At 39.7% G+C, this 27,335-nt stretch overlaps 1 protein-coding gene across 4 annotated transcripts in view; it reads left to right on the top strand.

The window, feature by feature from the left end:
• The window catches only part of LOC139148926 (ubiquitin carboxyl-terminal hydrolase 34-like), a 75,820-nt gene that overhangs the window by 13,598 nt on the left and 34,887 nt on the right, over nucleotides 1-27,335 (top strand). For 2 of the 4 annotated variants that reach the window (XM_070720381.1, XM_070720380.1), the window contains exons 12-36: nucleotides 4,385-4,626; nucleotides 5,272-5,903; nucleotides 6,501-6,712; nucleotides 7,347-7,474; nucleotides 8,324-8,451; nucleotides 13,941-14,030; nucleotides 14,697-14,792; nucleotides 15,329-15,411; nucleotides 16,015-16,169; nucleotides 16,920-17,030; nucleotides 17,594-17,693; nucleotides 18,370-18,532; nucleotides 19,343-19,466; nucleotides 19,737-20,024; nucleotides 20,452-20,646; nucleotides 21,020-21,130; nucleotides 21,521-21,670; nucleotides 21,940-22,002; nucleotides 22,440-22,517; nucleotides 22,909-22,995; nucleotides 23,468-23,668; nucleotides 24,540-24,660; nucleotides 25,614-25,667; nucleotides 25,911-26,035; nucleotides 26,794-26,940. In XM_070720381.1, the coding sequence (XP_070576482.1) occupies nucleotides 4,385-4,626; nucleotides 5,272-5,903; nucleotides 6,501-6,712; nucleotides 7,347-7,474; nucleotides 8,324-8,451; nucleotides 13,941-14,030; nucleotides 14,697-14,792; nucleotides 15,329-15,411; nucleotides 16,015-16,169; nucleotides 16,920-17,030; nucleotides 17,594-17,693; nucleotides 18,370-18,532; nucleotides 19,343-19,466; nucleotides 19,737-20,024; nucleotides 20,452-20,646; nucleotides 21,020-21,130; nucleotides 21,521-21,670; nucleotides 21,940-22,002; nucleotides 22,440-22,517; nucleotides 22,909-22,995; nucleotides 23,468-23,668; nucleotides 24,540-24,660; nucleotides 25,614-25,667; nucleotides 25,911-26,035; nucleotides 26,794-26,940 (3,884 nt within the window). The remainder of the gene's footprint in view (nucleotides 1-4,384; nucleotides 4,627-5,271; nucleotides 5,904-6,500; nucleotides 6,713-7,346; nucleotides 7,475-8,323; nucleotides 8,452-13,940; nucleotides 14,031-14,696; nucleotides 14,793-15,328; nucleotides 15,412-16,014; nucleotides 16,170-16,919; nucleotides 17,031-17,593; nucleotides 17,694-18,369; nucleotides 18,533-19,342; nucleotides 19,467-19,736; nucleotides 20,025-20,451; nucleotides 20,647-21,019; nucleotides 21,131-21,520; nucleotides 21,671-21,939; nucleotides 22,003-22,439; nucleotides 22,518-22,908; nucleotides 22,996-23,467; nucleotides 23,669-24,539; nucleotides 24,661-25,613; nucleotides 25,668-25,910; nucleotides 26,036-26,793; nucleotides 26,941-27,335) is intronic. The other 2 variants (XM_070720383.1, XM_070720382.1) reach the window with 2 other exon arrangements.

Raw genomic sequence — 27,335 nt, 5'->3', positions numbered from 1 at the left:
CTAAGAAGGGACATGAGGTTAAAGATACGGGTTTCCCACCCGTACTAAACATGGGCTTGGGCCAACGTCCTTGGGTGGCAGGTGCGCATGCCACGTACCTAGCTGGACGGAATGTCAAGTTGAGATGCTAATGACATTGACTATGTTATGCTAAGTGCTCGAGGGATTTGCATCGCAAATGAGTATTATTAGCATATCAAATGGTGCGGACAGGCAATTTACATGACGGGTAGGAATGTCAGCGCCGGTTGGTGGACTGATTGCCGTAGGTCCATTATAATAACAGGTGGTTGCATATATTAACACCCCTGCGTCCAATCATGTCCAGGGCTTTGTTTCCCTGTGGCTTTAAAAGGGAGGGACCTGCTAGTCTGTCGACACTGTTCCAGACATGAGCTTGACGGACCGCAAAAGTTTTCTGAAGGCGAGCAGACGACTGAAGCTCAAAGATGCAGAGTCTCCGGGCGGTAGTGGTAGCGATCGTTGTGATGTCCCTAGTAAACGTTCTAAGAAGTCGGGCAAGAAACGCTCCCGTAAGGCGAAGCCATCTCCGGCTGAAAAACCCAGTGGTAAGCGTAAACGTAAGACCGATCGTTCTGCCGATGAGGATGATGACGGGTCACCGGTCGCCAGTGGTTCTCACCCGGCTGCTCCGGGAGAGACTACTTCACCTGCAGAGACTACATCTGCTCTTGTGGGAGATACTTCACCTGCACAGACTACGTCTGCTGCTGCTAGTGAGACAGTGAGTAACGAGACGGCTGATGCCATTGATTCTCCCCCGGCTGCTCCGGGAGAGACACCACCTGTTGCTACTATGAGCCCTCATCCTGCGTCAGGAGAGGTTCCTGTGCCCAGTGCGAAAGAGCTTGAGTCCTCGTCATCAGCAGAGGCTGCCGAGCCCGCTCCTGCCATAGTTTCGTGTGCTGCGATGTCCCCGCCGAAAAAAAATAGTGCGGAGGGTCGTTATCAGGATAGCCCACCTGATTTTGAGCCAGATATGATCCTTGATGCCGCTACGGGCGAGTTCAGGCCCAGACGGCCAGACGACGGTGATATCACCGCTGAGTCCGACTCGGAGGTTGACGAGGATGCGGCAGAGGACGATGACTTTTATGACAGGCAGTATGTAGGTGAGGCAAGCTCTGACGACGATGATGACGTTGCTGCTGTGTTGGCGGAGGACGACACCCCTCCTGTCTGGCGTATGTCGGAGACTACCGATGCTAATATATTTGAGGAGACCGATTTTGACCATGAGAGAGGACCGACTTTCACCTTGCCCAGCCACGCCCGTGAGCTCGATTACTTTTTTAAGTTTATTCCAGCTACACTGATCAGATTGGCCAAGGACGAGACTAATAAATACGCCAAATTCCACCAGCGACATATCGCTAGGAAAATAGATAAATACTGGCGTAACGCTGACTACCGAGAGGTGCAGGCGTTCATTGGCGTCTTAGTCTGTATGGGTATCGACCGTAAATCATCAGTGGAGGATTATTGGTCTAGCGATCCCTTTCTGAGAAACCAGGGTATTTCTACTGTGATTACCCGCAGTCGCTTTCAGCAGCTTATGCGATACTTTCATCTGGCAGACCCAGAGAACGATCCACGTCGTGATCCTGATGAGGCACGCCGCCGACGTCGGTGTCAGGAGGATCCCCTGTATAAAATCAATCCATGGATGGAGCCCATAGTTGACCGGTGCGTAAATAATTATAAGATGGGTAGAGAGATCTCCATCGACGAGGGCATGGTGCGATTTAAGGGCCGTTCTAAATTTAAGCAGAGATTACCGCATAAGCCTGATCGAGACGGTTTCAAGATATGGCAGCTGTGCGACTCCACCACTGCATACATAGCTAACTTTGCACCGTACCTAGGTGTGAAATATCGGGATCGGACTGATGGGAGACGGCAGGAGCGAGGTGTGGTGAAAAGAATTACGATGGAGCTGGTCCAGCCATTCTGTGGATATAATCACAGCCTATTCTGTGATAGCCTGTTTAGCACGGTCGTTACTGCTAGAGAGCTGATGGAGACCGGGATCTACATGGTCGGGAGTTTTAACCGCCGTAATCGTCGCACCATGCCCCCTCAATTAATTCCGCCGGGTAAGAGGAAGCGCCTTCCTCTGTCTGTTGGGGATATGAAAGCCACGACCAGAACGGACTCTCGTCTTAACATCACTGCTTATCAGGATAGTAACGCTCAGGTGCTGATCTTGAATACGGTCTATCCACCCTTGGAGTGCGTGCCAGTGGGGGAGGGAGACGAGCGGCGACAAGTGCCTCTGTCGCTGTATAATTATCGCCGGTACATGGGAGGCGTCGACCGAGCCAACCAGAAGCGCAAGTACTTTCACACTGGGCGCAAGAACCACAGATGGTGGACATATCTGGCATGTTACCTGATTGATGTTGCCCTGGTAAATGCATATATATGCTTCAAGCATGTACACCCTGATAGTAAGCTGACCCATAAGATGTTTCATCTGCGTGTCGGGAAACAACTCATTGGCGGTTATTGTGGGCGATCGCAGCCCAGTGTGAGAGAGGTCGAGGCCACTGTTTCTCTTGCCTCGTACATCAATCCACAAAATCAGCCGATGCACGTTGTCAGCCGTTTGGAGGGGCGGCAGAAATGCTGTAAAGTATGTAGCAGAGAGGGTAAGACACTGCGAGCGGACGACTGTCTGAGACGTCCAAAGGATGTAGTCTGTGCGGGGTTCATCTTCACGAGGGCGAGTGTTTTGCGGCTTTTCATCATCGCATGATGCTACGAGGTAAGAGGAGCATTGGCGTGCAGACCTCTACTCACACAGCCCCGACGACACCCATCAGCAAGAGAACCCGACGTAAATAACGGACAGGGGACAGCTTCGCCTAACAGTGGCTTGACTGTATTCTTAACACGGACCATGATCACATTTTGAGCACGGTTGTGCCGTTTGTTTGTGCTTTACGATCCCGCTGATTGTAAATTGAAACACGGATTATTTTGTACAATCCCCCGATTGTAATCTTTGTAACACGGACCATGCACTCGGACGTCGAGACAGACTCTGAGATTTATTATTCGGCATAATGTAAATTATTCCCGAATAAAATACTATCTATGGATCGCATATTTTCGTTTGTTTTGTTTAGACGGATTATTTTGTACAATTCCCCCTATTATAATTTTTGAAACACGGATCTGCCACCCCGATTGTAATTTTGAAACACGGACCATGCACTCGGACGTCGAGACAGACTCCGAGATTTATTGTTCGGCATAATGTAAATTATTCCCGAATAAAATACTATCTATGGATCGCATATTTTCGTTTGTTTTGTTTTTACCCCCACTTTCGTTTTTGGCAGATCCGTAAGGACGCTATAGTAATGGATGAACGTGCGTTGTATCACGTGGGAGGGGCACAGCCCAACGGAGGCTGTGCTCGTGCGACGTAGACGTTGTACCAACCATCTGTCGTTGGGGTTAGTGCATAGAGCAGTTGCACTGTCCAGAGCTAAGGTGGTACAAAACTGCACCTTAGTAACAACTGCACAACTAACCTGTTAGGAAACGGTAACACTAACGAGCTAAGTGTTCACTGAACTGGCCAAACTACGTACACGCCTTCCTTCAATGGCGGAACTATGTCGTTGACACTACGTCAAAGCAGACTGCAATGTGCGACTCTTCCAAGTCGTTCAAAGTACGTGGCCAAGTGACACAACCCAGGGGAAACAGGACAGGTTTGAGGGTGCTGCCGCACCCATAGCACTAACCCCTGGGTCTTCTACTAACCCACGAGAGAGGTGACGTTTCCCCGGTGTGGCCGTGCGTGCCGGCGAACGAGCTTTACTTCCGCGAAAGTAAGCTAGAAAAGGGCATAAAAGTGCACGTCCCCCGGGGCAAACAACGCCCGTGACCTCGTCATTTTCTGGACACAACCTCATCAGCGGTTGCCCCTCTATACAGGCATGCAAAAATTTTTGAAGTCTAACACGTATATGGTCGGTAATCGTACCCCGAAAATGCGGTATTTTCCCGCCAAATGCCTGGCAGGAAAGCGTGCAGGAGAGCCTATCTTCTGTAGACACGGAAAAGGGGGCCGGTTTTGACCGACTTGGCAGGATAACGGACAGGGGCGCTCGGCAGGAAAAGTTAAACCATCATATGCATAAGTAGCTACACAATCTTGAGTTCTTTATGACAGAAATCGTTTAATTATACTGTATTTGGCTGGTTTGATAATAACAAGGAATTCAAGGAAGAACTACATCACAGAACGTTATCACTATTGCAAATCATAATGTGATGACATACTGATAATACTGAATACCATTTTTGTTTGGAATAGCAGTTGTGTGTTTTTCTACCATATCTGCAGGTGAAGTGATAGCTCCCGGTCGTCAGAGTTTAAGCAGCAGTGAGAACAGCATGAGTGCTGAAGTCAGTGACATTGAACATGAAGAAGTGGAACCCCATCAGTGTGGCCCCCATCAGCATCACCACCATCACCATCATCATCATATCCATCGGCACCATCATCAACGCCAGCGTCATGGACGCCATCACCGTGGGAAACGTGGCAGTGGCAGAAGGGGTAGAAATCAACCAGGTCACCAACAGGTAAGCATGACTTCCTTGTCTCAGTGGAATCTAATATGAATCTTGAAGACCATTCAGACTCAACCATGTATATTTCACAGGCTTTGTAAAGGTTAGTTGTTAGGCAATCAGTTCAAATCAGAAATGTCATTTATATCACAGCAGTAAATTGTTCCTAGTGCCATAGAAAATACTGTATCTCATCTATTCTCATAAAATTTAGAGTTGAAACTAAAAGACCAAACAAAGTGTTTGTTTCATTTAGTGGTGCCAGATTTCTCAGTTAAAAGTAAGAATTAACCCTTTGAGTGCCAAATTAACCCTTTTAGTACAAAGTCAACTTTTATTGCCTTGATGGAATATATCGCCAACAACTTTTTCAGATGTAGACAATTTTTTTCAGACTTTTCCCAAAATTTTGGTCAATAATTGTAGCAAAGGAAAAGTTGTGGCCATTTGGTCCATAACTACAAAAATAAAATACAGCAAGTTCATAAAAATTGGTCAAATGTTACACTGAAATTTTGGTATTAAAAATGACAGCACTCAAAGGGTTAAACAAATCTGTGTCCTGATATTCAAAAATTAGACCTTCCCGAGGTTCAAAAGTGTGATAGTAGTACTAGGTTGGGATTGAAACGTACAACATCAAAGAAAACATTTCAGGATTCGAGTGGGGAAAATGAAGATGACATTGAAGAGGAAAGCAGGGAGACAAGCGGGAGTGAGGAAGGAAGTGAAGTGAGTCAACGGAGCGAGAACAGCAGTGGAGGGGAAGAAGAAGAGGAGGAAGAATCAGAAACTGATTATGAACATCAAAGTGATATCAGTGATGCTGATGAATGTAGTGAAGGTAGTGTCCATAGTGATGAAGCCGAACAGGGAGAAATCTGTGACCCTGCATCACTGAGTTTTATCAGTGATGAAGAGAGTGAGTACACAGAGAAACATGACTCTGCGCATCAAACTACCACTTCAAGTCTGGAAGAACCTCATGTTTTGCAAGACAGCAGGACTTCTGATGTTGAGATGGAAATGAGTGACACTAAAAAGAGTGGGAGCAAGAAAGTTAAGTCGAGTGTGAGGACTTGTGATGATGAGGGTAGGACTAGTCAGAAAAGAGAGGAGGGTACAGGTGGCTGCCAGCTTTCACAGGACTCACAGCAGTCACATGAATCTATGCCGCCTCTGGAAGATTCCGGAGAGACACAGGAATTTTACGGAAGTAGTGTGGAAACAGAAGTGTATGACTGCAGGGGACTATTAACCCATCGTCACCACCGTCGTTCTATGAGAAGGTATAAATTTGGTCAAAATTTGTTAATGTTCTTTTTTAGCTATAGTGTGTCCATACCCTATTCACAAAATGCAGTGTTGTGTATGTTAATTTTTACCGTTGTAATAACATTGAAGGTCAAATCTTTTCACTTTCAAGCCTGCCCAGATTACACAGCATCTAAGGATTTGCTCGCTTTTAAAACTGTAGTTAGAATATTATACATGCACAGTGTCTTAGAAAAGGCAAGTAAACTGACACATGTTCTCAAAGTTTTGAAGTCAAAAAGCTGTGATCCTTTTCAGTATACTCTAATTTTAAACCATATTGTCAGGTGATTGCGGAAATATTAGCTTTGTTTCCAAACCAATTACCTACATGTAGATATCCTAGCCTTAGTAAAACAATTGTAGTGCATCTGCTGTTTGATTTCAAATACCAAACTGTTAAGAACATGAAACACTGGGACATCACCAGCTACATGAATCATGTGGCAAAAATGCATGTTACAACTTTCTGTATCACATTTTGGTGTGACCTTGATAACAATGGTACAGTGCTGAAGAGATTGATAGAACCTTGCTTTTAGTAAACAGACTTATCATCTGTATGTATGTAGCAATGTGATGGATGAAGTGCTAAGCACAGAAGACATCAGTTGCAGTAGTTCCCAAGCCAGCGCCAAGTCTGAGAAAAACATGGCTGACTTTGATGGTGAGGAATCCCTCTGTGAAGAAGAGCTTGCTCAGTTGAGTGCACGACAGAGGGCACAGTTGACTTCGCAAGTACAACATCAGTTAGCCAAGGTGGCTATGTATAGAAGGTCACAAGGTAAAGACTGGGCACTTTCAAAAATCCCAGAAACTGAATTAACTCTTATCCTGCCAGTTCTGTCACTACCCCTTTTGCCAAGTCAGTAAAAAGTGGTTATTGAGCCATAACCATAAAGCATATTCATCTACTTGGCATGTGTGTTACAGCAGATGATGTCAGTAAAATTCATATTTCCTTTGGTATCTTTGTTTTCAGAGGCCTTTAAATATTCAAATCCTTGTCAAAATTCTACATATGGGACATGCCACACTTCACTTATTTTAACCAACTGCACCTGATGGTTACATGTGAACTTGGCAGGATAAGAATAAATCAAATACATTTTACCATCAAAAAAGAGAAGTTACAAATGTTTTAACCGCCAGTGGTCTGGTATTGTGCAGACAATCTTGTTATAAAGTTGCACCTGTATGCTGTTGAATATATTTTCAAAGTGTTCTTGCAGTAACATTTGCAGAAGTGTAAATGATAAAGTGAAAGTCATTTTGATACCTGTGTCAATTTTCTCATTTTCCACATGAATGATTACTGAATCAGTACACAGTTTTTGTCACAAAATGCCAGTGTACATCTCGGGCATTCATCATGAATGTGTGTAATCTAATAGACTGTTTGATTCCCTGTCTTGTAGGCGTGGGTGTAGCAGAACATAAAGTTCCACAAGAACATCAATCATTACAGCATTATGACTTTGATTTTGAAGATGTTTGTAAGAAAGGCAACACACTCCTTTGGGATCTGGTACAGGATGAAAATGCCGTGAGTGTTATCTGTTACTATGCTATACACCATGTTACCATGATAATTTCCACTGTGATATCAACAATCCATGACGACAGCTGTTGTTACTCTCATTCAATTTAACCACCACTGGATCATTCCAGTGTGGTGTCAACAAGACTTTCTCACACCCTCTGCTTTGCTACATAATCCTTCCATTCCCTATCTTCCTCTTATAATTGTGTCCATTATTTTGTGTCCAAAACAGTCTGGCTAAGCCAGCCACAAACCAAATGGGAGAGATACCTCTCCTCACTGTCAACACCAGCTTGCTGAATGTGGCTGTTTTAAAATCAGGGCTGGAGAGGGCCTCATTGTGTAGCTACGCAGGGGCTGTGTAGCTTAGAGAGTCCTAGTATCTACATCCCGGAGTCATAATGTCAACCACCATTATGTGAAAAGTACTATTATATCAACAACACTGACATCAACCTTTGCAGAGGTCAACAACTATTAATGACTCCAATATCAATTACAGACATATCAGTACGCTATAGTATCAAAAAGACAATGATAACGGCAATGGTGTCAACCAACCTCTCTGTGTTATCAACATGTCATCATAATGTAGTATCAACCGTTTTATGTAACAGGATCAGTTAAGTGAAAGTTTTAATGAGATAATGTATCTGCCGAACCTTCTTGATTCATAACTCAGAAAACTGTATCATAGAATTAAATTGATTTATAGCTCGGAAAACCTTGTCTTAGAATCAAGAAAATCTTTTAATATGTTCCTTCCTGTTGCAAGCACCCAAGTAATATGCTGAAACCCTAAACCAAATAGTAGTAGTATTGTCTGATCATATTTCTTCCCTTTCCCTCCAGTCACTTCTTGGTGAAGGCCTGGCGTCAGAAGCTGAGAAATTACTCTGCCAATTGGTGTGCTGGTTTACAGATAGACAGATTAGAATGAAATTCATAGAAGGCTGTCTACACAACGTTGAAAACAATAGGTGAGATGGACATGCTTCATTTGCTAATTTTGTCATGTTTTCTTCTTAGTCAGGTCCTGTCAAGGTCAAATGACATCACCGCTGTCCAGTACGTTGTTCATGATGATTACATAGGGCATATTGCAGTGTTCTCCCCAGAAATTTCTGAAACAGGGTCGGCTAATTTGCATAACAATGACTATGTAAATTTTATGTTAATTGTGCAATACACATGTCACTCCATAGCATCAGAAAAAATCCCACAATAAAAGGATAAAGTAAAATCTTATATGCACTTTAATTAAGCACTCTATATATTAGGCCTAAATCCATATTTCATTCAAAGTCTTCCAGTTCTCTCTAGAATAACATTCAAAATCAGACGTTTTATGTGATCCTCTGTTACTACATGTTTGTCTGTAGCCAGATTGCTAAAACCATGGACGTCTTTTTTAAACGTCCATGGCAAAACAGCGGGCAAAACAGTTACACGGACAAGTTCATACGGGACTGAATATTGAACTTACAATTCAGCGTCAGCAGAGCATGCCTGCAGAGAAATACATGTATGTTGACTTTAAAACTCAATTCATAATAAAGAGAAGCCCGAAAATATTGATACCGGGTATTTTCAAGAACAAGATTTGAAATTGCATCGACTTCTACTTCGACAAACGTACGAAACTTCGACAACTGCGCGGCGTCGGCCGCCATGCATTGTGTGGAGCACGCTTGAACACACGCGACCTTTGAACCTATACTGTATACCCTAACCATAGCTTCTGTATTCAGATGATCACACGAATGATTATTTTAGCTCATGCAGTTCCTTTTTATTTCATTTCATGGTGCCTTGAATATTGTAAAACGGGTCATGGGTTTTGAAACTGGATCAAGTGCAATTGTTTCTCAAAGTCAATCGAACGAATCCATGCAAGTTACGAATGCGTGACACGAGGTGACACACATGGCTTCAATGTCATGTTGACGTACACAGATCTCGAAATGGCTAACTCGGACACGCAACGATCTGACTACGCGGCAGTACCATACATTTTTGCATCTGATGTTTGTCTCAACCAATCGTACGATTTCAGCCACTTCTGATCGAAATCACTTTCCTGACCTTCGGATCCTTACCAGTGCGAGACATTGGTGGCAACGACAGTTCAACCAGTTGCCTATGCTTTAGCTTTGATTTAAAATTTAAGTGCCCGCTGGCAAAGATGCAACACCGAGCCTTTCGTTGAGTATAATCCATGTCCGTTGTATGAAGTGGCCGTTGTCTGTACGATCGGCTGCGTAACACATTTCATGCTTTTTGAATTTAAGTTTCATCCGTCTTAGCCGATGTTTATTTGCAATACGGCCGGCCCATTTATTAGTACTTTGTGCCCTGTGGGCACAAGGTACTAATGTGATGGCACGGCCCAATACGGCCAACATAGTGGGCCGTATGCTGTGGACGCAGGTATCTCAGAAACGCTTCAGTAACTTTTTCTGAAATTTGGTCTGGTGGTCACTTGGGCATGTATCTCAAACGGTCTTTTTTCTTTTTTTGATTGAATCATTTTAAAGTCACTTTTTTAGCTTTTTTCTGAAAACCACTATTTTCACTTTTTCCTCAAAACCACTGATTTGATTATTGTGATGTTTGGCATGGGTGTTCGTATAGTTGAAATACCGTCAGAAATGTTCAAAATTTGGTGATACATGCCTTACATTATTTTTAAACAATATTTTTATCCATTTTATTTTATATTTACTTGATTTTGCCTCACTTTCGCTAAAGCTACCGTCTGCGCATGCGCACAACTGTAGGACAAAATCTGAGTTGAAGAATCGAAACGGACGCCATCTTGTTTCTCGATATGGGCACATTTTTTACATTGTGAACGTTTCACTGTGTATTTCAACATGTTCTATAGTTATGAAGTTGACAGTGATGCACTTTTGCAGCTGTCGTGTATTTTTTGGTACGAAAGGCGCCTTTGATCGACTGAAGAATGATGGCCTCCGTAGGTGATAAACACCGGTACTGGCAGGCATATCAGTTCTACTGAGGAAGTAATCCACTGGCCCGTATAGGTCAGGGGCTCACTTAGGGGAGAACCACTTGATTTCTGGGGGGGGGGGGTATGGAGGATTTCGAGGAAAAAAAATTGTCACCAGGTGAAATAAAAGAAAAAAATTAAGCCTGTAATGGCTTGAGAAAAAAATATTCTCATAACAGACAGAAATAAAAAAGGAATTGTCACAATGCTGTTGAAATGAGCAAAATTTTGGAAACTTCATTCTCATGTATTCTTTGCTGGCATGCTGCCAAAGGCACGCAAATGTTTTTACCACAAGTAATTCTTATGTGTTTTTTTTCCAGCACTTATGATATAAGCATTCACTACTGTACACCTCGGTGCACTTGATGTTTTCCTTCCCTTTTCTGACCCAAGAAATCATGTTTCAGGATTTCTGTTGCAATATCTCAATGGTATAGGCAATATCTAGATGGGACTATTTGACTTCTCTAAATCGTGAAAATTTAAAACACAAGATAGGAGTCAATAAACTAGTGTTAAAACCAATAAATTATTCTCTCAATATAAATATGTTAGAAAGATTACAAGTTGACAATGAAAATTGAGGAACAACAAATATAATGAAATACAATGTGTGAGCCTTGTTTCTCTGACCACAAAAGATAACATCTCCCCTGAGAACTTAAAAGGAATTGACTGTTTTAAAGAAAAGCAGGTATAGTGCTGATCACAGTTGATTTGCCAAAAAGTGTTCTATAATTTAAAGTTATATATATAATAGACTTTCCATTTGTTTGTCATATGTTGGAATGTAAAATGAATAAATAAAAACATCCTGTGATATGTGAAACACTGGCTTAAATTTGAAAATTGCACTGCTACTCCATTTGATAAAAAAATTGATGTAGGTCTGACTGTAGAAATAAAAAAATGCTGTCTCTCTAACAAAAAAAGTTCCCATACCCACTTCCTGCATACCCCCCCGAAATCAAATGGGTCTCCCCTTAATATGCGCATGCGCACATAACAAGTTAGCGTTGTTTTTCAAGGACTGCCATCATGTTTGTCGGTCAGTTGCGGATTTTGACGTTTTAAAGGTTTTAGCGTATATTTGATTGCTGTCATGTATTTTTTGGCACGAACCTCTCCTTCGATAGACTGAAGAATGATGGCCTCCGTACTCCCCAGTACCGGCGAATCCATGCTTTTAATAGCGAGGCAATCCCACCGGCGGCCCGTACTAATAGCTGGGTGAGAGCTAGGGAATGCTCTGTCCTTCTACCTCCGGCCTCCATGTCATAAAACTAGCGTCTTTTTATGTTGATATACTGTCCTTTCGACACAGCGATAACTTTTAGTTTTCTGTTGCTTATTTTGGGTAATTTCGACAGTTGTGCATTGATTTTGACATCATCTTTTACTTAATAACCGTCGATGTCGGCAACTCTCTCGCTAGCCCTGCGTACGATGCTGTGTGTTAGGAACGCACACAGGGAATGCACTGCGTACACTGCGTACGTACGCAGGGCTAGCGAGAGAGTTGCCGACATCGACGGTTATTTACGAAAAGTGAATAAAAGACTGGCATTTTTGGAAGCGATCGAGTAGCTGAGGTGGGCAGGGATACGACTTGGGCCCAAGAACGCTGAATTTCGGCAGTAATTTGGCTTTTTACGTCAAGTCCCAAAGTGGATTTGAAGTCACCGACCCTACGTACGGGTCTTTGCAGGGCTGTGGTGAGCGGGGCGAATAGCTGTAGCGGAACACAAAGCATCGTACGCAGGGCTATTCCAACATGGTAATTTGGCATGATCATCAGATCATACATGATCCGAGATTGCACTTTAGCAAGGTCACGATAACTAATGTTGTTTGTTTCACTGTCGTTTAATACCTATATTTCCACTAAAAGACCATTAGAATTTCCTCCTGGCTACTTTGAAATCGTGCACTGGCATGCATGTAGTTGTCAACATCACTATGCTTTAATGTACAGTAGACTCTCATACTATGAATATATCGACTGTCACTGCATGTGTGCAAATCACTCCATATCATATCAAAAAATGTAGTATTGCGACGTTTGAGCTGCCAGAAGCCAGAATTTACAGTTTACGAGAAAGATATCTTACATGTAAACTCAGTTCTACTATGAACAAAATGCAAGCTATGTTGTATAACTATCGTGAATCGCATAATATTTTGTACCTATCACCGTGTCAGAAAATCAGAAGGAAACAACCAGTCAGACAAACTGTGGTCAGGATGATACTGTCCAATTTTAATATTTGTCTCTCGGCACACACCAGATACTCATGACTGTAAAACAACATTTCCATATAATTGTATATTCAGTTTTTATATTTAGTTTGCTTTTCACCATATTGTATGTCCTTCCCTGCACCACATAATTCAAAATTAAATATTGTTTTTGGCCTATACATACTTGAGGGGTAAGCTTATTTAGTCTCATACATTAAAGATGCACTGTTGACCTACAGAGTCCAAACTTTTTATCATTGTATTGTAGATAGGTGTACACTCCAAATACTAAGTACAAGTGTGGTGAGTGTAACAAGCAAATGTTTTTTAGTCAATGGTTCATATCAAGGTTGTTGATACTTAGAATCCACACTTGAACTTATGCTGGACCGGTAACCAACCAGTTCAAATGACTTTCATTTATGTCAAAACAATTTGACTTTTTGCCAAATTTCACATTTATGGCAATTAATAAACAGTAAGGAGGTACAAAGGACGTCGGTGCCCCCGGGCCCCATGTTCTCCTCACAGACAAGCGCGACTTTGGGTGCTTTGCACCCGATAACGCTGCCTCATTGTGTATCACCTAAAGCACATGAAAGGAGGACAGTCTAACCATTTCACTCAATTTGGCGATGGAATAAACCTTTTAATCATCTGGCATGTCGTGTTATCGCCACATTAGAACCGTTTCACACTTGATACGCTCGCTGAATAAAAGTGACAAAATCGCCGCCGAGAAACAATAGGTCTTCTGCCACATTCAAAGAGTATCAGCGGACATGAAACAGGATCGGCATGAAAAATAAAGGGTCGGGCGAAAAAATAAAGGATCGGGCGAAAAAAATAAAGGATCGGGGCCGATCCTGTTAAATGGCCTGGGGAGAACACTGTATTGTGTAAAGACATGCTCAGATATCTTGTGTAGTGCTGATTGTTTTCAAGAAGGCATTTCTTAAGTTCTGCTTTTCTTTCAACATTCAATTTTACCATTTTAGTATTCTTGTTGTTTAAGGGGATATAGATTCCTGTTTTTTAGCTTTTTCCATGAATTTTGTTCCGATATTAAAAGTAGTTTGTGTCGTTTGACTTCTTGAAACATGCTCAAGTACTGGTGAGCTGTGCACAACTTCAACTCTGCTTGTAGCCAGATAAGATTAAACATCAAGTTGTCATATGCTTCATCAAGATAATGTCCTTTTTCAACTGCAGATCAGTAGTGGTTTGTCTACGTCTGCTACCCAAACTGTTTGGATCCTTTCAACAGTACAGGAATACCTATGATACTCATTGGATTACCATGTAAGTAGATCTGTAAAATTTGACTCTTCAAATAAGGAACTTGAACATGTGAAAAAAAACAAATGACAAGTATGGTTGGGCAGATCTATTCACTTGTGTATTGGTCATTGAAAAATTAGAGAAGTAGAAAGGTGTTTTGCCATCAACATTTCCTCTATTAACTATAGTGTGTCTACTTCAACTTAATGAATATACCATTAAAACTTTTATTTTAGTTTTAAAAACATATTTCAAAATTGTACCAAGTTAAGTAGATGGTTTTCTAGTGATTGTTGTCACTGTGCTTAAATTAGGTCCTGACTTTCGTTTTGTCAAATTATTCTGTGTTTATGATGAAAACTTATTTTGTTGAATCAGTACTTAGAAATTGATTTACATCTCTTTTATGAAAAGAAGAGACAAGTTTATTTGCTTGGCTTTGTTAGTATGTATTTAAGAAAATACAACCCTCTTGCATTGTTTTGATCACCAAAATGTTTAAAAACTTATTGTAAAGCATTGATAAATCATGGTAAAGTTGCAAATTTTGTGAGTTAACCACCACAACTTGTTATCCTTGCTGTATCACAGCTTTTCTTCTCTCAGTGTATCTCTTTGATGAGTTTCTTTGCCCTTTTACGACTAAGTTTACATCACATTTGAAATTTTGGTCATTTTATCTTGCAGCTGGGCTGACAAGGAACTTCGTATGATGGAGCATTTCTTCAATAATCTGATGTTTTACACTGACACCAGGAAGAGACTTAATTATGATACAGAATTGTAAGTAAAGAATGGAAATTTTACTCTATAATTATCACTGGAAAAAATTGTGTATTTCCAAAAAAATCTCTATAAAAAGACCTATTCACTCTTTATATGCATAATTTTATCATGTCAATGAACTTCATTTGTCAAAAAATGCAGCATATATTGATTCTTCACTAAGTATTTGCAAAGATTGCAGTACTGAATTAAAGACAGTATGAAGGTGACAGTATTTACATCAGCATTTGATTCTGTGTTGTCTGTTTTGTAGTACGCGGAGTGAAAAAAACCAGCTCTGACATTTGAGGTTGTTTCCCCATTGTTGTTAGAGTGTCCACACTCTATGAATTCCAAGTATGTCTCATGCTAACTCCAGGAATCATCTTGCCTTCAGAATGAATAGGCCTTCATTGTTATCTGATAATACACAGTATACTGTGCCAGGGAAATTGTGACAGTAGACAGTATGTTGCATTCGTTGGTAACATACATGTAGACCAACCTTGTAAAAATATTTCAACATTTCTCTCATTTCTCTCATTTCTTATCAGGTACACCCACACAATAGAAGTGCAAGCAAGATTACAATTTCTGACGTGTGTATTTTCAACCCTTGGTTCACCAGATGATTTTAGTAAGTAATGTTTGCTAAATGATGTGTACATCAAAATACTCCCCATGCTTACTTTTGTCTTCAGATTCACCACAATGTCTTTTTCTTTGCACTTCCACAATAATAATCTGGTCAGTGATGTACAATATTGGTTTAAAGTCACATTGTATGTCAGATGTGTAAGTGAGAAAAGTCTTGATCATATCAAGTGATATTAGGAATTGGCAGAACTGTTAAAAATCTGATTACCGTCAGGCAGGTGTAACAGATAAAAAAATGGTAATGTAATCAAGCTCATTGATCTTTTCAAGTTGCATTAAGGATGAGCAAAACCATCAAAATCTAATTACCCACAGGCAGGTATAACACAAAGAGAATGGTAACGTAATCAAGTTCATTAATCTGTGGTCAGTCATAATCACAGGTTACTCTGTTGGTCAACTAGGCTACTGTTATGGAAAGTACACTGGTCAAGTCTGAAACTTATTATTACCCTTGACCTTGACAAAGTTGATTTATTCGCTCCTGTAAAACAAATGATTATACCAAGGTCATAACATGAGAATGTTGTCCATTGTATTCACGTCATAGATGTACATGTAATGAATACCGTATCTTTGCCAGGGTTGACAATGGAGCAGGTTGACACACTGTGGTCCTGTCTGGTCACAGACTCGGAATGCAGTGATGAAGCACTCAACTGGTTTCTGAATCAAGCTAGGAACAAGGACCAACATGCTATGGGTCTTGAAACATTCAAACATATCTTCTATGAAAAGGTAAGAATACCAAAGTATTATTCCGTGGAGAAAATCAGATTTTGATTAAATCTCTTGCAATATCAATTAATTGACGGAATTCAAAGTATGTGATTGAATGTTTTAATATAAACTTAATGGTTGAATAGCTCAACTCACAAAAAATTAATGATGATATCAGCATCTCGGAAGCCTATATCTGATTTGTGGGCTGAATGTCATTACATTAATGATTCATTTCAACACAACCAATCAGCTGCACAATACCGGAAGCTTAAGACTCCTTAGGTTGCTGTGAATAATTACAATCTACCAATAAGCTTTAAGCTTCCATGCTACTGCACATTAGCCCCAAATTAGTGTACAACGTTCTTGTTCTGTTGAGATTTAACAACAATATTTTAGCTGAGAAAGTCAAATGGTGATTAATGAAGACAATTAAAGTTCTGAGAAAGCGTAATTAGGAGGTGGTAGCTACTACTTGAATGATGGAGATGTCATAGAAGTCCATACTGGAATAGTCTCAGATGGGACGGAAGAAAGAGGGAATGGCTGAAGTGCATTTGTCACATGCAGATATATTGCATTTGCAATGACAGAACAAATCGTTCAACACTGGTGATCTCACTCTCTCAGAATACCAGGAACATGTGAATATTGATTCCAGTACTTGTCAGAGGACGTTGTCTGTTTCACAATTTGGTAAGAATGGAAAGGAAATTGACAACAATATCAATATATATGAAATGGATTTTGTCTTGTCTCCAATAGATGCCCAAGTTGAATCCAGAGACCATCAGTATGACTGGACTTAATCTTTTCCATCAGTTGTGTAGTCTTGCAAGAATCGCCAACTCATCCTATGATGGTACAAGTACAGATGTAAGTAACATTCTAGTTGTCATAAGCATTGTCCTTCCCATTGTAATTTTCCCCAAAGACTGCAAGTGAATTCCTTTCAATATGTCAACCCTTGAGACTGCATCAACTGTGGTTACACACAGCAGTTGCTCTGTCTTGAGACTGCATCAACTGTGGTTACACACAGCAGTTGCTCTGTCTTGAGACTGCATCAACTGTGGTTACACACAGCAGTTGCTCTGTCTTGAGACTGCATCAACTGTGGTAACACACAGCAGTTGCTCTGTCTTGAGACTGCATCAACTGTGGTTACACACAGCAGTTGCTCTGTCTTGAGACTGCATCAACTGTGGTTACACACAGCAGTTGCTCTGTCTTGAGACTGCATCAACTGTGGTAACACACAGCAGTTGCTCTGTCTTGAGACTGCATCAACTGTGGTTACACACAGCAGTTGCTCTGTCTTGAGCATTATTCTTGTACTGCAAATGAAGTTATGGTGCTAAAGTTCACTAATCTAATTCTGTTTACTGTGAAGAAGGTAGTAAGAAACTTATGAATTTCCTGTGTTTTACCACTTCTAGATGTCTGGCATGGATCAGCTGTGGAGCATTGCTTTGAGAGCTCAAGATACTGATGTTAGCATGTCAGCAATTCAGTACATTAATTCATTCTACATAGAAGGTGAGCAGTGCGTTCCATCCTTTGTGGTTCACGTGTCAATAACTTAAAACTTTTAGTACATTGAATGCAATGACCCATCTGTAATTGAATGATATAAATGTAGTTGTATAATTAGTTTTCTCATCAAGCATAGCATATCAATCGATGAAAACCTGCAGTGTTTATATACATAGTCAAGAAATGTTCAACTGTGAAAAAAGCTGGTATGGATAAATGGTTGAAATACTGTCAATGTGGTGAAAATATTTAGTCAGACTATGGCATTGCATGTAATTGCCAGTGTGCAATGTTCTTTCATAGTGCTGTAGCATGTCGTAAATACCTAATGTCAAAGGTTTTATATAGTAGTGTTTGGAAGTGGTGGAAAGCTACCATAGAGCCTGACAGGTAATTTTCACAAGTTTCCAGCCAGAGCGAAATATTCCCTACCCTAATATAATGTCTTGCATTTGATATACCTGGTATACATCACTTTTAAGGCTTCAGTAAACCGAAAATCACAAATTATTTCCACCTGTCAATCAGGTAGAAAACTCTACAACTTCACCCCCCTTGGTATTTATTTTCTGTTCTTGATATTGATGTAAACCATGCTTGAAATACATTGGAATTGTTACTGATATGAAGTTGCATTGATTGATTGATTGATTGATTGATTGATTGATTGATGTTTCAGCTGGCAATGGAAGTCTTGAGAAGGAAGAAGAGTTTGTACACAACTGTATGAATAATTTGGTTGGTGCATCTCAGGATCTTGAAAATGCTGAGGATTCCTGTCTGCTCATCATTCAAAGAGGTTTACTCTTACTGAAAACACACCTTGAAACATTCAGGAAAAGGTGGGTCATCTCTATCTCTCTGTCAACTTGTCTTTCTAGCCGTTTACTTTTCTGTTTGTCTGCATGGTTCTGAATCTGTCAGTCCAGCTTTTTGTCTTTAAGTAAGCGTGTCTTGAGTTCCTGGACAGCTGACTACATCAAACTACACACTGTTTCTATTTCTTTCTGCTCCCGATATTTTGATGCAATTGAACTTGACCACTTACGTCTTTAAGCAGAATTACTTAAAACGTGAAGTGTTAAGGAAATTGTAGTATAGAGGTTTGTTATATAATTTTTTGCTGGAAAGATTAATATAGTCATTACAAAGATTAATATGAGTTGTTACATGACAGTGTTAACCCTTTTCCTGCCAGACAGTATCACTTCCCCATCAGCCAAGTCAGTAAAAAGCAGTATTGAGCCAAAACATGACGTATTTTCACTCACTTGGCTTGGTATGTTATAGCATCTTTAGTCCAAAAAAATCAAGTTTACAGTATTTATGTTTTCAACAGCCTTCAAATGTACAGTATTATGTTAAAATACACCATATGGAATATGTTGTGTTTTATTAATTTTAACCATCTTGACCTGATGGTGAAATATGGACTTGTCATGACAGTGTTAACCAGAAGGAGTCCACTCTTGCTTTTTCCATAACCATTGAGACTCACTGCGACCTGAATCACTGTGAACAGTGCCCTCTATGGCCATTACAAGACATTCTTGGTCACCAACTGCAAAGAGACACATGAAAATGAGAATGAGAAAAGTTTCTCTGATAATTTGTCAAATTCGAAGTAAGTTTATGTGATTTGTTTTGTACAGGTATGCATATCACCTTCGTTTGTGGCAGTTACAAGATAGAGGTATAGCTAGCCACCAACAAAATTTGACTGGCAATGTGGCTACAATGAGAGTAGTGTGTCAGATGGCGGGCATGTCAGATAAGGTGAGTTGTGAGAAAGAACAACGAAATGCCATTTGTAACTTGCCAATCCATATGCAGCCCATTGGAGCATGAGCATGAGATGTAAAATTTTGAAGAAAAGTCAAGTTGAAGAACAATCATTGAAAGTTGTAGTATTTTATAAAAGATCCTTAGAAATCATCTCAGACAATTATTATCATAGGGAAAGCTCTTGTTGGCAGTATTGTTATGGATTAAAATATTTGAAAATTTTCTTGAATTTTATGTTGGTAAATTTTTCCTTCTTCACAGCTTACTATTGAAATGAGCTGTAATGACCTGGTTGCTGACCTTAGGGCAGAGGTCACACACTGGTGTGAGGTAACCCATCAACAGCATGGAGACAAGAAAAGTGACAAAGAACAAGAGAGTAGTAGACGGATAAGCACTTCCCTTGGTGGGGTGGTACCCCAGTTGTTGGCACAGCCAGTTGGCGGTGTGCCAGGTCAGGGTCCTGTTAGAATGATATCACTAGGTCATGAGCTGACAGCTGACATTGATGAGAGGTCATTGACAGAGATGGGATTCAAAGATATGCAGGTGAGAGTTGTCTTACTCTAAGAATGTCACCGGAAATAATTCATCTGTAGGACAAATATTTCAGACATTTTTATCTTTCCAACAGCTGGTGATGTTTTGAAGTACATGTCAGTAATTTTCAAATGTGTACTTTCATTGATGAATTCCATATGTATCAAATGAAGGCAGATATCTTGATATGGATTGCCATCGTATACTTCTGCCATCTTTTTAAGACTTTACTGAACTAAATTGTTCATGATGTGAGAATTTGATTATTGTGCATTTGCACAAGACAACCTTTGTGCTTTAAGATGTTCATGTTAACCTGTGAACCTGGCTTGGAAAAAATGTCTGTGATGTCATAGGTCACCAGGGGGTCAGGGTGCAAAGGGTTAAAGATTCAGCAGTGTAGCTGTTGTACTCAAAATGTTTCTTATTCTTCCAGCTGGTGTTTGTGTCTTTCGGCAACATGCGAAGAGATCGTAAACGTGAGGGCGTTCAGCTTCCTGCGTCATGCATGTCACCACCGCCTCGTGAAAAGTTACCAATGATGATTTTGTTGCATGAACCTAACTTCAGCAGTATCTTCAGTTTGTTACAACAACTGAATAGCCATGGCAGTAATTCCAATATATCACAGGTAGGTGTTGGACATCAGCAAACCAAAGTACCTATGCAGTCACTGTTTTTCCTGTCACACTCACTTCAATAGCTGACTACTAAAGAGTCATGCATATATTATACCAAGCACTGATATTTGCTCCACTACATGCATAGACACTCTGTTTATGAATTATAGAATACAAATGTAGTTACCCTTCCAATTTCTTCAAAATAAACGAACAGTCAAGAAATTACTATCGGTTTTCAAGAATTGTAAATTAACACCCCATGTACATTTACATGTAGTTGCCTTCATAAAGCCTAGCAGTTGGTACCTTTGCATTCACAGTGTGATTTTGCAACTCTTTGGATACTAACTACCAATTACCTCATCAATATCTTTCATACAGATGAACAGGAAGGAGGCCAGACTTATGTCAAGGAGAGTGTGGGAACTGCTGATGTTGTTGCCGACTAGTCCCGACAAGCTCGGCAAATTTCAGTCTTTAATGGCAAATCAGGTAGGCAGATGGAAGTTTGCATGTCTGCAGGTTGTATTTACTGAACCAGTTAACATTCTCTGAGAGACCACGGCTTAAAGTTTGATTCTCTCATCTTTTAGATGGCAGAATAACTAATCTTCCGTAAAGAATTGTATTTATGCCATGGTATAATTTGTTATAGAAAAAAAAGACTATGTTTCAATGGTAATTGAAATATTACAAAGTGTGCACTTTGAAAGTGGCATTTTCAAATGGGACATTCTGAAAGTGACATTTTCAAGCATTACAGATTGAAAGTTAGCTTTCAGAAATCAAGGCTACGAGCTGCAACATTAAATAATAGAAATATGGTTTGAAAAAGGCATTGTGACTTCCAAATAAAAGTATTTACCTGTTGATTGTCCACAGAATGATAAAAATGAAGGTGATGAGAAAACTGAGAGATTATCAGCAGACTGGAGTGAATTGCTAAATGAAGAAAATCCACAACAGTTACTCTACTCTCTTCAAATCCTGGAAGCATTAACGAATCCGCATCGCAAGAGGACAAAGTCTCTGGTAAGTCTCAAAAATCTTCAGTAAGTTGCAAGTAGTGATCCACAAACCAGTAAAGTAGGTGGCTTGTTCAGTGTCAAATTGTCAATGAAAATTATAGCTTTGCATTCTTTTCTGCTGTCGTGACTGCTCTTCATCACTTTCCAAGCTTTCATGAACACTCCTGCATCACCTGTCTTTCACGCTTTGCTTGGTTCACAAAGTATCATATCATATCAGCTGTGTCCAGTTGTATACCACCTTTCACATCCACGTGTTCATCTGATCTCCAGGCGAGTGTTGGAGGTGGAGATGCCGGGCTTGTCAGCAGACCAGAGTTTGGACTTCTAGATAAAGTAAGCATATCATATCATTTACTGTGTGTGTGTGTTAACTCTGTACAGCCTGCATGAACATGGTATCAACATTGTGTAAGCTGTACACAGTTACAGTCACTTCTGATAATTGCAGTGTATGCTACACACAGATATGCTATGTTACATGTGGCAACATTATCACTGATGTTTTAATGTTCATTGATTTTGACACATTCTTTATGGAATCAATTCAGATCTCATGTTCCCAGCTCAAACCTACCCAAACATAGAATGCAATGCTTCTTTTGCTCTGACAACATATTTTTTTTCTGCATATAATTTGCCTTGCTCCACCATCAAAAAAATGGAATGTGCGCAAACTTGTTAACAGAAGAGAGATATTTCCATCAGTTCAATAAAAACTTCTTGTATCCCAGGAAAATCACAATAACTAGACTGTGTTGGTTCATTTACAGGGTCCGTATGGAGAGGCATATTCCAGCCGCATAGACACAGAAGCTGGATATGAAGATGCTACTGCATGGATGGAAACTGTAAGATATGTCACCAATTATTAGATTCATGTACATTCAGTTCTCATATGCAGATGAAATTGTGAATGTGCCTTTTGAGAATGTCATACATTATATTCCAATCCCCACATAGCCTTTTTGAGAGTGTGGCTCTTGAGGGTTCTCACACCCAATCCAGTATTGTAGCATAATCAGTTCATTTCCATTAAAGTCATTAATGTAAAATTTGTAGATAGATTATTCAAATCGAAAAAAGAAGTAATCAAGGAATGATAATCTAAATTTTTTTCTCAAAAAATTTCTCATATATTGATATAATTTTATATTGATAATAATGCACAGTTTGTTAAAATCGGAACGTTAGTTCCTAGCATTGTTTATGAAAAATAACATCATTGTTCATTCATTTCAGTTTATCAGTCATGGTGCAATGAAACACTTGTTCAGTATCTTCATGTCTGGAAAACTTCAAGTATCGGCAGACCAGGAATGGGATGAGGTAAGTTGCATGGAAGCCTGTGTGACTGTAGACTTTGAAATGGGAGAGGTTGCGTAGAAGCCAGTGTGGCTGTAGACTTGGGGATGATGTAGGTTGGTAGGGTGTGTAATGTGTCAGATTGGGCTGAGGATTGACTGGTGAGTTTTACATTTTGTTGGTCAGACTTTGAAGTACTTAAGGAGGAGGAAGGAGCAAATATAACTATTGGCATGTTTCTTTTATCAAGAAAGTTGAATGATACAGTTATGTTTTGAATTTGTTATGATGATGTCCCAAACACCAGCTATCTGTCTCTTGTCTGAGAGAAAGTAGATTGTATTGCGAATTTTCAGGCCAGTTTTGTTACTGCAACATTTTATATCTCAGTTTTTGAAATGTGTAACATTTTGCAGTGTCTTTCAATGCAGATAGTCAAAGTGTAGGCGTAACAGTCTGTAATTTACATAACTAATTTTTATTTTGTCCATTTCAGTGGCAGCAGGACTGTTTGGCGTGCTTGTTAAAGCTGATGTATCAATTTGGTGTGGATGTGACCAGCGGTGACTCTGACAATCAAGATGATGTCTTTGAGTCACCACCGGGAACTGACTTTGAATCACCGAGTAAGAAACCCCGGAAAGAGAAGTACAGAAGTGCGGATCCTTATCTTAGAGTTGCCTTGAGAGTCCGGAAGGTAGGCTGCTCAATCTGCCCAGTGATTCCCTGGTGTGACATGTGCGATATCCAGTCATATTTCCTGTGCTAAGACTGTGCTCATAACTGCAAGTTTTCAGTTTAAAAATGTATATTGATTTTTAATTAAATAGAAGACTTTATCTTGAGCAGAGTAAATGATCTGTCCAAAACAGATTTTCAAGCAAAATTTTGTAGAAAAATGATGCCAAAGACTTGTGCAATCTTCAAAGATTTCAGTAAACTGAAATACTTATTTTTGGCTGAGTGGTTCTGCCTGCTGCTTCTTTGCTACGTGACTGGATACCTTATGTGTTGAATGCAAACACTGTATTATCCAAACAGAAGAAAGCTTTTTAATTAAATCATTTTGCCATGATGAAATTGATGAAATTTGAAAGTCATTGCAGTAGTGAAGTGATTGAGGCTGTGCCCAATTACTGCACCTTTTGTGACCAGAACAAAGCAGTTATACCTTCCTTGCACAGTGCTCTGTATACCTATGTGTAACCTGTCACACCTCAAACAATGCTTGTGATATGGTATATCTAACCTTTACTTGGCAAATTGATATTCAGTGGGTACATTAACAAGTACAAACTATGTTCTGTGTATCACATACATCCCCTGAGAAAGAAGTTAGATCCTGAAAAGTACTTAGTAGCTTAAAAATACATTCATTTTAGAACCTGAAAAGTGCATAGTAGCTGTAAAAATACATTCATTTCTGCGACAAGAGTGTGTGTTGCAGAAGTGGATGTATTTTACAGCTACGATGCTCTTTTCAGGCTCTACTACTTTCATTCATTTCTGTAACGAGTGTGTGACAGGATAAACTTTGTATAGCTCATGGGGACTTTTCACTCTTACAGAATATGCTTGAGTTGTTGAATGAGGATGGTTCTCTGACCAGACTCATGAGTGTCATTTACGATGCTTCAGGACCCAGACAGCTACAGCACTACCATGTTGGGTGTCGAAGCAGGGCAGATGGTAAGTTTGGACAATCCATGGCAACATGCTATGGTAACCTGACTGTATCAAAATCAGAAAAAAGACTCAAATCATTTACGTCATCACCAAGATTTTCATCCACATGTAACACACCAGTAACTCAGTTCACACAAAAGTTTCCTAACATGTCATAGCAATGCTTTCGGGAGATTAATTTTAAACAGTTACTTAATAGGTGGTGATGGGTGCTAATACATTCTTAAAGTCAGAATGGTGTATTGTTTACAGTCAGTTTACGATAGTTTGTAAGTTCCGTTCGACATACAGATGTGGGAGGTACAGTTATAACAAACACAGAAAGCTTTTACTGTTTTCAATGGCGGTGTGTAAAATCCATAGAGTTTGTCACTGCTTGCAGTGTAGCCTTGCTGTACATCAGATATATTGGATCAGAAATATATGTTAAAGGGAAGGGGGTCATCAGAACTGCGCATGTGCAACTTACTTGTTTATAAACAATGTATTTCATGCATGATATCTTGACGCATCAGGTCAATATAGCTACAACATTTAAATTTTGTGGTACACATTTATGACAAACATGCTATAACTTTCATCAGTTGCCAGTGTACCTTGGATACAGTGTTTACTTTTGTCATATGGGTCCCACATGACCTTTGAGCACAGTTCTGACAACCCTCTCTTTAACCTTTAATGGGAGTTTTTCATTGCTAGATTTGTGTACAACTCAATCATTTGCTTGCCATCATGTACAGTGCCCTTTTTTGTCCACAATCTGCCAAGACGTTGACATCTTTTCAGCCAGCAAGGGTGAAAGCCAACATCACAAGTTGGTTTTCGTGAGTTATTAAACCTTGCTGGGTGCTTCAAACATGAGAGCAGCAACATTGCAGCAATCACCAGCAACGATGCTTTACTCACGTTTCATAGATTAGATCTGACATTTTCATCTGACCATTTTGTCATTTTAGCTCTGTATCATCTGCCGTTTCAAGACATACATGTAGATTTATTCGCTGTAGAAGGTGAGCAGGATTTTGTTTCCAAGAGACTTGAGAATAGGGCATATTAGGAGCATGCTAATCTCGTAATGTTTCATTCTAGTTGGCTAGGTGATGGTGTTTCTGTCATCAAAAATTCAAATTGCAAACAAGTTTCTTTTTCCCATACCATGGAGAATGGTATCATATTTGTGTCCAGGTAAATAAACCATGGTATCCCTGCTTCATGGTCTAACAGTGTTTGGTTTTTTCGTTATCTCTGTCCAGTTGTCAGATACTCACTTTTACTGCTTGTGTCTTGGGCAAATACCCAGCCTGAGGTGAAACTTGAACTGTGCAATACTGACAACTTTGATGTTTGGTTGAGAAGACTTGTGCTTGATTCACCAGAGGTAGGTAAACAAAACAACACTGTACTACTTATTGAAAGATATCCAATAATGTAGACAAAACAACACTGTACTACTTATTGAAAGATATCCAATAATGTAGACAAAACAACACTGTACTGCTTATTGAAAGATATCCAATAATGTAGACAAAACAACACTTTACTACTTATTGAAAGATGTCCAATAATGTAGACAAAAGAACACTGTACTACTTATTGAAAGATATCCAATAATGTAGACAAAACAACACTGTACTACTTATTGAAAGATATCCAATAATGTAGACAAAACAACACTTTACTACTTATTGAAAGATGTCCAATAATGTAGACAAAAGAACACTGTACTACTTATTGAAAGATATCCAATAATGTAGACAAAACAACACTGTGCTACTTATTGAAAGATATCCAATAATCGACATGTATGATGTCATTGATGTGAGAATGTAATTTCATCAGATTGATATCGTCTAGGAAATCTTTGAGAAGATAAGTTGATTACAACTGGATTGTCACAGCAGAAAGGAGAAACATACGCTTCTTGGGGCCTTGTCGACTTCTGCTGTCGATTTCACTTTTCAAGATGAGTTAAGTTTGTAGTAGGTTTTCTACAGCTGACCAAAAAGCAGTGTTGTCCAAAATTGTTGTAAAATTTCAAAAGTTCTGTATGTCATCTGAGTTGATTGTGAAGTGTTCGAGACTTTATTCCATCAATACCTTCACTTTCCATCCTTTTTGCCATATTGTATTGTTCAGGTTTTAGTACGCCGTGAAGCCTGCGATGGACTGTATCGTTTGTGTATGGGAAGCAGTCAAACCAGTCGACAATTCTCACATTCCTTACTTTCAAGTTTACTTAGTTTTCTGTCAGCTGCCCAAAGTTTCAAACCACCAGTCAAACAGGTAATGTTTTCATTTAAACATTTAGAAATTGTGAAAATGTGTATATTACTCTAACGAGATATCCAAAACATTCTGACTTTATCTAGTCTTGGATAATGTAACATGACTTTATCTAGTCTTGGATAATGTAACATGACTTTATCTAGTCTTGGATAATGTAACATGACTTTATCTAGTCTTGGATAATGTAACATGACTTTATCTAGTCTTGGATAATGTAACATGACTTTATCTAGTCTTGGATAATGTAACATGACTTTATCTAGTCTTGGATAATGTAACATGACTTTATCTAGTCTTGGATAATGTAACATGACTTTATCTAGTCTTGGATAATGTAACATGACTTTATCTAGTCTTGGATAATGTAACATGACTTTATCTAGTCTTGGATA

The sequence above is a fragment of the Ptychodera flava genome, chromosome 14 (assembly GCF_041260155.1).
Source record: "Ptychodera flava strain L36383 chromosome 14, AS_Pfla_20210202, whole genome shotgun sequence".
NCBI lineage: Eukaryota > Metazoa > Hemichordata > Enteropneusta > Ptychoderidae > Ptychodera > Ptychodera flava.
Note: the sequence above shows the minus strand (reverse complement) of the source record. Positions and strands in the feature narration are given on the sequence as shown.